General features: G+C 38.8%; 1 protein-coding gene across 2 annotated transcripts in view; it reads left to right on the top strand.

The window, feature by feature from the left end:
- Positions 1–13,535, top strand: part of LOC110447521 (dual 3',5'-cyclic-AMP and -GMP phosphodiesterase 11-like) — a 92,668-nt gene that overhangs the window by 73,002 nt on the left and 6,131 nt on the right. For both annotated transcript variants that reach the window (XM_021493287.1, XM_021493286.1), the window contains 3 exons: positions 7,183–7,329; positions 10,393–10,500; positions 10,859–10,968. In XM_021493287.1, the coding sequence (XP_021348962.1) occupies positions 7,183–7,329; positions 10,393–10,500; positions 10,859–10,968 (365 nt within the window). The remainder of the gene's footprint in view (positions 1–7,182; positions 7,330–10,392; positions 10,501–10,858; positions 10,969–13,535) is intronic.

Genomic DNA, 13,535 nt, shown 5'->3' with positions numbered 1-13,535 from the left:
CCCATAGCCCCACCCCCTCCCAAATGGTATGTCCATAGCTCCACCCCCTTCCAAATGGTAGGTCGATTGCCCCACCCCCTCCAAAATGGTATGTCCATAGCTCCACCCCCTTCCAAATGGTAGGTCGATTGCCCCACCCCCTCCCAAATGGTATGTCCATAGCTCCACCCCCTTCCAAATGGTATGCCCATAGCCCCACCTCCTCCCAAATGGTATGCCCATAGCCCCACCTCCTCCCAAATGGTATATCCTTAATCCTACAAATGTATTTTATGATGACATACTTGGTGCTAACCTGGCAACATGCTAAATAGTAGCATGCTTTATGATGTCATACTTCATGATGTCGCTAACGAAATGGTAATATATGTCATGGTAATACCATCTAGGGTAATTCAAGATAACACTGTAATTGTTCTGATGTTATTTGAACTATTTGTACTTGAAATACAGCCTTGGGGAGGGTGAATTTGTTAAAAATGTTCAGTATCATCAGCAAACATTACTGAGATGCAAATTTTCTTTCACCTCTTGAATTTCTAAAGCAATTTGGCAGCCATTTATATTCATTTTGGAAGACATGTTCCTTTTGTGCTTTGGAAGACATTTTCCCATGGTGCTATTTACAGTTTTCAAAACTGTCTTTTGAAATGTCTTCATTGTAGTGAAATGCATCAGCGTGTCTATTTTTGCTGACAATGTTATTGATATATGGTAAATTCAAAATAAAAAACCCCACTTTATCACGATTTGAATACTTCCCATTCTGTTCTCTGTGCCAATTCCATTTAATGTTATGGTGGCCCACTGGATGTTGAAGGTAATCCAATTTTAGTGAAAACCTGCTCAGCCACATGGCAGGCTTCACTCAGCCAAAGGGGATTGACTCTAGCAAAAAGCCTTCCATTATTCAATTCTTTTTTTTTTTAAATGAAATGGTTCCAAGGAAAAAATAGATTCAATGCGAATTATCAGAATAGCTATTTCTACAAAAATATCTGAACCATTCCAAGTCAGCTTGTGCTACTTGTAATTCTATCAGGTATTGATATGAAATTGGCAGAAATTTTATCTAAAAAATTGAATTTTATTACGTTGAAATTGGGGAAAGTTTCCAGGATTGCCCAGTGATTCATTGTCACTGTGGTTAAGTATACCCTGGTCCCCGTGGTTAAGTATACCCTGGTCACTGTGGTTAAGTATACCCTGGTGGCTGTGGTTAAGTATACACTGGTCACTGTGGTTATGTATACCCTGGTCACTGAGGTTAAGTATACCCTGGTCCCCGTGGTTAAGTATACCCTGGTCCCCGTGGTTACGTATACCCTGGTCACTGTGGTTAAGTATACCCTCGTCACTGTGGTTAAGTATACCCTGGTCACTGTGGGTAAGTATACCCTGGTGGCTGTGGTTAAGTATACCCTGGTCACTGTGGTTAAGGATACCCTGGTCACTGTGGTTAAGTATACCCTCGTCACTGTGGTTAAGTATACCCTGGTCACTGTGGGTAAGTATACCCTGGTGGCTGTGGTTAAGTATACCCTGGTCACTGTGGTTATGTATACCCTGGTCACTGAGGTTAAGTATACCCTGGTCACTGTGGTTAAGTAAACCCTGGTCCCCGTGGTTAAGTATACCCTGGTCACTGTGGTTATGTATACCCTGGTCACTGAGGTTAAGTATACCCTGGTCACTGTGGTTAAGTATACCCTGGTCCCTGTGGTTAAGTATACCCTGGTGGCTGTGGTTAAGTATACCCTGGTCATTGTGGTTAAGTAAACCCTGGTCCCCGTGGTTAAGTATACCCTGGTCACTGTGGTTAAGTATACCCTGGTCACTGTGGTTAAGTATACCCTGGTCCCTGTGGTTAAGTATACCCTGGTCACTGTGGTTAAGTATACCCTGGTCACTGTGGTTAAGTATACCCTGGTCCCCGTGGTTAAGTATACCCTGGTCACTGTGGTTAAGTAAACCCTGGTCATTGTGGTTAAGTAAACCCTGGTCCCCGTGGTTAAGTATACCCTGGTCCCTGTGGTTAAGTATACCCTGGTCCCCGTGGTTAAGTATACCCTGGTCACTGTGGTTAAGTAAACCCTGGTCACTGTGGTTAAGTATACCTTGGTGGCTGTGGTTAAGTATACCCTGGTCACTGTGGTTAAGTATACCCTGTTCACTGTGTTAAGTATACCCTGCTACAGCTGGGGATAGGAATGTTCACAGATGTCGGATATTTTTCAGTCAGAGCCTTTTGGCCTTACGCTTTTGTTAGAGTTTTCTTATTCAATGAGACATCTTGAAGTTTTAACAGTTGAAACAGACATAGTTGTTGAGATAATTGCCCCAATCTACTGAGGTATTTCACTTTTTTGGTAATCAATACTGGCACAGCAGGGATCATTGGCACAGGATGGAAAGGAATTTTCAGCACTGTGATGCTGCTACAAAGGTTGTCCTGGAACTCTGATAAAGCCCCATTTCCTTAATGTTGGTGGCGTGTGTAGCAGATTTGTCTTTCTATCTTCTCAGCTTCTTGTCTATGTTATGTACGATTGCCACGACCAGTAGTAGGGGTGAGATATGGAGTACTGTAGTAATTACAGATCCCCCCCTGGATCTCCTCCATCTTGTCTGCACAGGGAACATATCTGTCTCACTTCTCTGACAATTGGATTGTAGTGATCAGGTCAGACCCCACTAGGCATCATACATTCATCAGTTACAATGATGATATGCTACTGTAGAAGTAAGTTTACACATTTGTAATAATTTGATATGTACAAATAAATGAGAAGATGCGTGTCACTGACAGTTCCTTTGACAGAACAGGTCTGTAGACTACGATTGATTTGTCTCCAGATGAACCGTAAGCTGTGTTTATTGTCAGAGGATTACACACAGCCTTAACACAGGAACATTCATTTTGACTTTAGGGACCCCGGCTTCAACTTTTTGTCTGATATGTATGTAGCCTGTCATCTTTGTCTAGATTCCATGACAGACCAGTATCGGTGCTGTTAGATCATGACCGGCTAGACCAGCTATTTTATTTAGACCCAGTACTTGTAACTGTGAGACTAGGCCTAGTCAGCCTATCAGACCCAGCAGTAATACTGTTAGACTCTACCAGACCAGATCGGAGAATCAGACCCACAAAAAGTAACTGTTAGACCATACCAGGCCAGAACCTCCTGCCAGGTCAGCCTATACTGTGAGGTCAGACCTACAGTGGTACTGTGAAGTCAGACCTACATTGGTACTGTGAAGTCAGACCTACAGTGGTAATGTGAAGTCAGACCTACAGTGGTACTGTGAAGTCAGACCTACAGTGGTACTGTGAAGTCAGACCTACATTGGTACTGTGAAGTCAGACCTACATTGGTACTGTGAAGTCAGACCTACATTGGTACTGTGACACCAGTGGTACGACACTTGAGTAGATCAGACAGTTAGACATGTCTTTCACAGGTATCCTAGGCCTTGGTTATNGTCAGACCTACATTGGTACTGTGAAGTCAGACCTACATTGGTACTGTGAAGTCAGACCTACATTGGTACTGTGAAGTCAGACCAACAGTGGTACTGTGACACCACTTGAGTAGATCAGACAGTTAGACATGTCTTTCACAGGTATCCTAGGCCTTGGTTATTTGTGGTCAGAAATCATTAATCTAGTACCAATATCACTGACAATCACACAAAAAGGCAATTGATTAGGACAGGCAAGTGTAATATGGTGACGAGAGTTCCTGCTCACAACGCCATTAGTTTCAGCTGTGATTTGAATTGGCTGAAAGCCGATTACTTGCCTTAGATGTCCTATACTCTGGCCTGACCAAGCTTGCATATCCTGCTGATGGATTCAATAAAACCCTTGTTCTTTAGTAAGGATTAACACCCTGCTTCTTACCTGGGGTTCCTTTGTAGGCAGATACAAATAAAACTTGACTTTGATGCAGTGCCAGACTCACTCAGGCATGGGTTTATGTAAATGTGGTATGTATAACGAGGACTTATCAAAGCTTCATTTACGGTCACATGCCTACCATTGTTATACCTTGCTTTCTCTGAGAAAAAATGAAAATCTCATATGTTGAATATTGATTTCATAATCTGTTTGTGTGAAATGTTATTCATTATTGAAGATTTGTTACATTTTTGTACAATTCAATCTGACATGTAGAAAATGTGTTTGTGTGAAATGTTATTCATTATTGAAGATTGGTTACATTTTTGTACAATTCAATCTGACAGTGTACGTGTTTCCTTACCCTCCTTCTCACCTGCTGTTATTTTTTTTTTTATCTATATTACAACAATAACGAAACAAGTTCTATCAACTTAAATACATCACTCTGGTTGGCCTGGATGGTAGTGCAAATGGGGTCTTGATGAAAGAGGAAACCAGAATACCTGGAGAAAACCGTCGTGGTCGGGCAGATGACCTCATACCTTTTCATTTGCAATTGGGGAATCAGACCCCGACAACTTCATGGAAGGGGAGTGCGCTATCCACTGCACCCCGACCGACCCATCTGTTCGGCTCGTTACAACACTTGGGGCCAGTGTTTTTCTTTTTTCTCACTTGACTGCTGTTTCTTTTCAGCAGTGTGTCCTTAGTCATCCATCTTCATATGACCTTATATTAGCTGTTACAACAGTTACAAAACATATTTTTTCCATTTCTTACCTTTCCTGTTATTCCTTACCCTTTCTGTCATTCCTTACCTTTCCTGTCATTCCTTACCCTTTCCGTCATTCCTTACCCTTTCTGTCATTCCTTACCCTTTCTGTCATTCCTTACCCTTTCTGTCATTCCTTACCCTTTATGTCATTCCTTACCCTTTCTGTCATTCCTTACCCTTTCCTGTCATTCCTTACCCTTTCCTGTCATTCCTTACCCTTTATAACATTCCTTACCCTTTCTGTCATTCCTTACCCTTTCTGTCATTCCTTACCCTTTCTGTAATTCCTTACCTTTTCTGTCACCTTTCTGTCATCCTTACCCTTTCTGTCATTCCTTACCCTTTCTGTCATCCTTACCCTTTCTGTCATCCTTACCCTTTCTTTAATCCTTACCCTTTCTGTCATTCCTTACCCTTTCTGTCATTCCTTACCCTTTCTGTCATCCTTACCCTTTCTGTCATTCCTTACCCTTTCTGTCATTCCTTACCATTTCTGTCACCTTTCTGTCATCCTTACCCTTTCTGTCATCCTTACCCTTTCTTTAATCCTTACCCTTTCTGTCATTCCTTTCCCTTTTTGTCATTCCTTACCCTTTCTGTCATCCCTTACCCTTTCTGTCATTCCTTCCCCTTTCTGTCATCCCTTACCCTTTCTGTCATTCCTTCCCCTTTCTGTCATTCCTTACCATTTCTGTCACCTTTCTGTCATCCTTGCCCTTTCTGTCATCCCTTACCCTTTCTGTCATCCTTACCCTTTCTTTAATCCTTAACCTTTCTGTCATTCCTTACCCTTTCTGTCATTCCTTACCCCTTCTGTCATCCTTACCCTTTCTGTAATCCTTACCCTTTCTGTCATTCCTTACCCTTTTTGTCATTCCTTACCCTTTCTGTCATCCCTTACCCTTTCTGTCATTCCTTACCCTTTCTGTCACCTTTTTGTCATTCCTTACCCTTTCTGTCATCCGTACCCTTTATGTCATTCCTTACCCTTTCTGTCATCCTTACTCTTTCTGTCATTCCTTACCCTTTCTGTCACCTTTTTGTCATCCCTTCCCCTTTTTGTCATTCCTTGCCCTTTCTGTCATCCTTACCCTTTCTGTCATTCCTTTTTCTGTCATTCCTTACCCTTTCTGTCATCCTTCCCCTTTCTGTCATCCTTACCCTTTCTGTCATCCCTTTCCCTTTCTGTCATTCCTTACCCTTTCTGTCATCCTTCCCCTTTATGTCATTCCTTACCCTTTCTGTCATCCTTACTCTTTCTGTCATTCCTTACCCTTTCTGTCACCTTTTTGTCATCCCTTCCCCTTTTTGTCATTCCTTCCCCTTTCTGTCTTCCTTACCCTTTCTGTCATCCTTACCCTTTTTGTCATTCCTTACCCTTTTTCTGTCATTCCTTACCCTTTCTGTCATCCTTTCCCTTTCTGTCATCCCTTACCCTTTCTGTCATCCCTTACCCTTTCTGTCATCCTTACCCTTTCTGTCATCCCTTAACCTTTCTGTCATCCTTACCCTTTCTGTCATTCCTTACTCTTTCTGTCACCTTTTTGTCATTCCTTACCCTTTCTGTCATCCCTTCCCCTTTCTGTCATTCCTTACCCTTTCTGTCATTCCTTTCCCTTTTTGTCATTCCTTACCCTTTCTGTCATCACTTACCCTTTCTGTCATTCCTTACCCTTTCTGTGATCCTTACCCTTTATGTCATTCCTTACCCTTTATGTCATTCCTTACCCTTTCTGTCACCTTTTTGTCGTCCCTTACCCTTTTTGTCATTCCTTACCCTTTCTGTCATCCTTACTCTTTCTGTCATTCCTTACCCTTTCTGTCACCTTTTTGTCATTCCTTACCCTTTCTGTCATCCTTCCCCTTTATGTCATTCCTTACCCTTTCTGTCATCCTTACTCTTTCTGTCATTCCTTACCCTTTCTGTCACCCTTACCCTTTATGTCATTCCTTACCCTTTCTGTCATCCTTACTCTTTCTGTCATTCCTTACCCTTTCTGTCACCTTTCTGTCATCCTTACCCTTTCTGTCATTCCTTCCCCTTTTTGTCATTCCTTCCCCTTTCTGGCATCCCTTGCCCTTTCTGTCATTCCTTACCCTTTCTGTCATCCTTACTCTTTCTGTCATTCCTTACCCTTTCTGTCACCTTTCTGTCATCCTTACCCTTTCTGTCATTCCTTACTCTTTCTGTCACCTTTTTGTCATTCCTTACCCTTTCTGTCATCCTTACTCTTTCTGTCATTCCTTACCCTTTCTGTCACCTTTCTGTCATCCTTACCCTTTCTGTCATTCCTTACCCTTTCTGTCATTCTTTACCCTTTCTGTCATCACTTACCTCATCTCCCTTTATAACTACACTATAAGTTGTGTATCTCCTGTAGACCATGCCGTTGATGACATATCACACTGGTACAATGATGAATTTTATTTCTATTGTGGTCTGCACTGTTGGTGACATAAATAGACTTGTTTATTGATGAATTGTATATTTCGCTCCCAGACACTGACCATCCCCCTGGCTAATGACTTCAACTTACTCGACTACACATTCAGTGACTTTGGGCTGGATGATGATGACACTCTGAGGGCCAGCATCAGAATGTTCCTTGACTTAAACCTTGTGGAGCGTTTCCGAATCAATTATGAGGTCAGTATGACACCACAAAACATCACAGCACTAGGTTAGCCAGTGGTTTTATCAAGTGATATAGTTAATTATACATTGTACCTAGCTACCAATTTTACACCTAGGTAGATTATAACATGATACCATTCACCTCTTCAGTCACATTTGAACCCTCCCAAATCAAATACTGGGCAAGTCCAGTTTAAAAATGTAGGGGTGAATGAGTTAACAGTATCAAGTAAATTTAAAAATATGAAGCTTATTTTGAATTTTAAAAAGAAAAGGAATTTTAATGGATTTTTTTTCACAATTTGGCAATTAACTTAAAAGAGTAAAATAATCATGATAAACTACAGCCACAGGTTGTGAAACTTCTTTCTATCAAAATTTGTATGACTTTGTTAAGTTATAGACATACCTGGTAAATGTATACACAAATCTATTTGACAATATTTCAAGTATTTTGGTATTCTTGGTGAAATTTTCAATTATAATCAATTTTGAGTGTTCTTAAGGCTAACCTCTGTAATTATAGTACCGCATCAGCGATGAATGTCACTAAAAGGTGCACCAGTCTTCTACCTGCCATGTCCCATGATCCATGATTATTACAAATCAAAGTTAATAACACTTTTACCATATAGTGATACTGTGTACAGTCTTGGCATTATAGACAGTTGTGGTAGAGACAGGATCCTTATACTTTATTCAGTGTCATTTTCAAGATTTTGACTTATCAGTGGTGACAGAACATTAGTTGAAAATAGATGACCTATCATCAGTTAAGATCTGTTAGCCGCAACAATGCCGTTAATCGCCTGTTTATTTGCTTTGAACACTGGTTGGTTGTCCTGTTACCTAGTAACTTGAGTTAGTTAATTTTCAAATTGTATTAGGATATAAAGTTTACTGAGTGTCATTTAATAATCTAAAAATCAATTGTATGTTTATCCAGTACTTCTGGAGTTGGGGAATAGTGGTTATGGGAGAAATGTAATTTTATAGCAGAATTAATGTCTAGAATTGGTATGTAGTGCAAAATAACTGATAAAACCCACAGGAAATACTTCTCATACACATTCGGAGTACCACACAGGCATAACTAACGATTGATAATAAAACAGAATAATTGATTATTTGGATCAGTTGGGTATTTCTAGTCATTAACTCTAAATATCTGATCATCAGCCCATCATTACAGGACAATGAACATTTCTAATCACATAACAACACCAGGGGTATATAAAGACAATGTCAAAACTGCATTTTCACACAAAAATAATGGTGTATACATTTTATGTAGCTGGTATATGTATTTAGTTGACAAACTGCTATAAATAGTTTTGGTTGTCTGCAAACAAAGTGCTTTCAGGTGTTTGTATGTATACAAACTTTGCTTCCAGTAGATACTAACACCGAGCTTTTATTGTAAATATTTATAGTATGCAAATATTGGTTCAGTGACCTGGACAAACTGTTTAGTTTCCCAGAGAAATGTGTCATATTCCTTAAACTTTCTACACAGCTATTGATTTTTCCCTCATTATTCTTAGTTAATTCCACTTGGTAACTATTTCCCCGTAATGACCAGGCTTTGGGCCAATTTAGTGTACTGTAAGGTCACAGTATGTATGAGAGCCGTATTCTGTTGCGTTCAACGGTTGAACTTTTTTTGCCATCAGTTGATACGTTTGTATTACTCCGTCATTTCTATTAAAAATAAATTTATCGCGCTGAACTTAGCACACCTTGTTAGAGTGATTGGCTGGTTCAGAAACTGCCATATGGCCCTCAGAAGTTGGTAATGATTGTTATGTATTACAATATCTGTCCCAGCATGCTGTTTACCCTTACTTTGAATAGAAAGAAGCTCTAAGGCCAAAAGGAAATCGGGGTGAAAATCATTTATAGCACTGAGCGTATACATTGTGTATAGGAAAACATCACTGAGAGATTGTTTTCTCAAAGTCAATGTTCAAATTAATTAAGATGTGAATGCTAGAGAGGATATTTATTAGGTGAAACATGTAAATAAAAAAATATATGACACCAAATCATTTTGAAATAGTACAAAGAGTTAGAAGTTTATAGAGAATTACCAAGGGCCACCATGTTTTCAGTAATCTGGATAATTTAGACAAATCTCATAAATACTGCACAAATTCCCACAGTAGATTCTGATGTAACTGGTATGAACATAAGCTGATTCGTTTTATTTGTGTTGCCTTGTCAGTGTTGCAGTTTTTATATTGATGGTTGATGGTATATACATATTGTAGATTTTATGTCGATGGTTGATGGTATGTACATATTGTAGGTTTTATGTCGATGACTGATGGTATGTACATATTGTCGGTTTTATGTCGATGGCTGATGGTATATACATGTTGTAGGTTTTATGTCGATGACTGATGGTATATACATATTGTAGGATTTTTGTCGATGGCTGATGGTATGTGCATATTGTAGGTTTTATGTCGATGACTGATTGTATGTACATATTGTAGGTTTTATGTTGATGGCTGATGGGATATACATATTGTAGGTTTTATGTTGATGGCTGATGGGATATACATATTGTAGGTTTTATGTCGATGGTTGATGGTATGTACATATTGTAGGTTTTATGTCGATGACTGATGGTTTTTACATATTGTAGGTTTTATGTCGATGGCTGATGGTATATACATATTGTAGGTTTTCTGTCGATGACTTATGGTATATACATATTTTTTGTAGGTTTTATGTCGATGACTGATGGGATATACATATTGCAGGTTTTATGTCGATGGCTGATGGTATGTGCATATTGTAGGTTTTATGTAGATGACTGATGGTATATACATATTGTAGGTTTTCTGTCGATGGCTGATGGTATGTGCATATTGTAGGTTTTATGTCGAGGGCTGATGGTATATACATATTGTAGGTTATATGTCGATGGCTGATGGTATTTACATGTTGTAGGTTTTATGTCAATGGCTGATGGTATATACATGCTGTAGGTTTTATGTCGATGACTGATGGTATGTACATATTGTAGGTTTTCTGTCGATGACTGATGGTATATACATATTTTTGTAGGTTTTATGTCGATGGCTGATGAGCGTGAAGAAAAATTACAGAAATGTTACATATCACAATTGGAGGCATGCATTCAACGTGGCACAAACAATGTTTTGTATGCTCAAGGTAGGTAGAGTTATGTCCCTTGTTCTACTTTTCAAATTTGTTTGGCTTAAAGCTAACAGAGCAAGATAATCACTGTAGCGGAATGCAGATATGATTTAATATCAGTAATTAAGATCTCCCTTTACAGACAGAAAGCACATCTTAAGACATTTTCTTAAGATTTTAGTAGTGAGTAAATTATCTGTAAAGATCATTTTGCTGTTGGCTTTACAGTGTATAGAATCAGCACAATAAATTGCAAATTTATGCATCAGCAACAAAGAGGATCTCAAACAAGTTTGCAATTCATGACTTATTCATATGAAAAAACTTCAATTCAGTCAAATTTGTTATATTCTATTTGCTGTTTCCTTTATAGAAGGGACAGATGGACAATGTGTTCACTGACAGGGAGAGGCTGGCACTGATGGTGGGCTGTCTCTGCCATGATCTCGACCATCGTGGAACCAACAATCAATTTCAGAAAGAGTGAGTTTCCCATTATACCTTAGGACCTGCTTCTTTCCTGTAGTGGAAAAGTCTTTTATTTGTTAGTTAATTGACAAGAAAACTTACTCAACAGAATTATTTATTCTTCCCTCATTGCGATGAAGATATATTCTGCCCTCCCAAGCTTGTAAACGTTTTGATGAATATCTTTAATGAATATCAATGATGCTTCCTGAAAACTTAATGAGGATCACTCATCTTGTTCAGCCCTAGTTGAACACTTACTGTGAGATCATGAAGCAAGGGTCCAACGGGTTGACATATAATACTGTAAATATAGAAAATTATTTATGAGGTAATTTAATGCTTATTACAGATCTCCCTGTACACTAAGGATATTTCAGAACTCCTAAATTAAAACAATGTGAAAAAGTTCTTCAGTCACGTCAGCTGTAAAATCATAGTACTGTAAGCTCTGTACCCATAGTACTGTCAGATATAAACCCATAGTACTGTAAGCCATGTACCCATAGTACTGTAAGCCATGTACCCATAGAAATGTAGGATGAAATATCTGTACCCATACTAGTACTACTGTATGATCTGTACCCATAGTACTGTAAGCCATGCACCCATAGTACTGTAAGCCATGTACCCATAGAAATGTAGGATGAAAGATCTGTTCCCATACTAGTACTACTGTATGATCTGTACCCATAGTACTGGAAGATGTAAACCCATAGTATTGTAAGCTCTGTCACCATAGTACTGTAGGATGAAGTCCCATAGTACTGTAGGATGAAAACCCATAGTACTGTAGGATGAAAACCCATAGTTGTAAGATGTAAACCCATATAATTGTCAGATCTGTACCCATACTGCTGTAGGATGAAAACCCATAGTTGTAAGGTGTAAACCCATAGTACTGTAAGATCTGTACCCATACTAGTACTACTGTAAGATCTGTACCCATAGTACTGGAAGATGTAAACCCATAGTACTGTAAGCCATGTACCCATAGTACTGTAGGATGTCAACCCATAGTACTGTAAGCCATGTACCCATAGTACTGTAGGATGCCAACCCATAGTACTGTAACAGTATGGGTTTACATCTTACAGTACTATGGGTTCATATCTTACAGTACTATGGGTTTACATCTTACAGTACTATGAGTGTATATCTTACTGTTACAGTACTATGGGTTCATATCTTACAGTACTATGGGTTCATATCTTACAGTACTATGGGTTTATATCTTACATTATTATACCTCTACTTAGTTTTCCCTATATAAAAACAATACGATAAAATCTGCTATTTCTCTTAAATCACTAAAATATCTCCATCTGAGAGCTACTCCCTCCCCAAATTAGGTCTACTCCCTGCAAAAAAGGACTACTCCCTGCCAGAAAGAGGACTACTCCCTCATGAATATTTGTAGGTGGAGCTTATAAGATTTCAACCAACGAAAACATTGGTAGGAGGAGCTCATAAGATTACAACGAATGAAAACATTAGTAGGCGGTGCCTTCTCCGTGACGCTCGTGACGTCACATTTTCAGAACCAAATGACAACAGTGAAAATGGCCACCGATGAAGGCGGTTTTGTTGTTGTAAAGAGGAGTTACAGCAGATTTTGGACGCTACAGTAGCTTAAATACAAAAGCTGTTATAAAGACTGCAGTGAATTCACTTCAAACTTATTTAACAGAACGGAATGCCGGGAGCGTCGACGAGTAGGGTCATGCAAGCTCTTTTAAAACAAAGTGGATAGGACTAGATCTAGATATGGTAGGAAAACAATGGTGACTATGAGATTCAGTCTATAAAAACACTTCTTGAATGCTAGAAATGAAGTTATCATCAACGACGATGCATACAGTACTTCCAATTGTATTTTTTTCTCTTTCAGTCTTTGAAATTATAAAAGGAAAGGAATAAATAAATTCATTTGTTAAATTGCCTTTACTGGGTGAATAATTTGTTTCAGTATAATAAAACAGTTATAGAATGGGTATGAGGGAAATAGCCCATTTATGGTCCCGCGATGTGCTATTTCCCTCATGCCCATTCTATAACTGTATAGTACTATGGGTACAGAGCAGTACTGTAAACTGTAAAACCATATTCCTGTACACTAAAACCTCTAGGCTATATCATGAAGTTTAAACACCTAACAAAACATTTTACAATATCTATCAACAGTAATCACCTTTCAATGAAAAGTGTGTCATTTTGGTCGAAGTGATAGTTTCCCTGTTTTCATGTGAAGATGAATCTTTAAACTTAACATGACAGTAATAGCATTTCTAGTCAAAAAGTATTGGACACCCCACAAATTTGAAACTGCAAAAGCAAAAATCTCAATGCACGAAATTTAAAGAATAAAAACATATTGCTTGCTTCTCACAGACACTGCTTCTCAAAACAAAGAACTGTGTTTCCATCTTGCTACAGCAATAACTATATCATTATACCAAAAAAGACTAATAACAACGGTAAACATAATCAGGCCTAGTACTCACCGTTTTTTGTCATCTTCTTTAAAAACTTAGTAAATGATTTTGCTAGAGAGGCCCTGAATCAGGAAAATATGTCCTTTT

This window comes from Mizuhopecten yessoensis, unplaced genomic scaffold (genome assembly GCF_002113885.1).
Source record: "Mizuhopecten yessoensis strain PY_sf001 unplaced genomic scaffold, ASM211388v2 scaffold3453, whole genome shotgun sequence".
NCBI classification, from domain to species: Eukaryota; Metazoa; Mollusca; class Bivalvia; order Pectinida; family Pectinidae; genus Mizuhopecten; species Mizuhopecten yessoensis.
The sequence above is the reverse complement of the archived record's forward strand: the minus strand, read 5'-3'. Positions and strand labels throughout refer to the sequence as shown.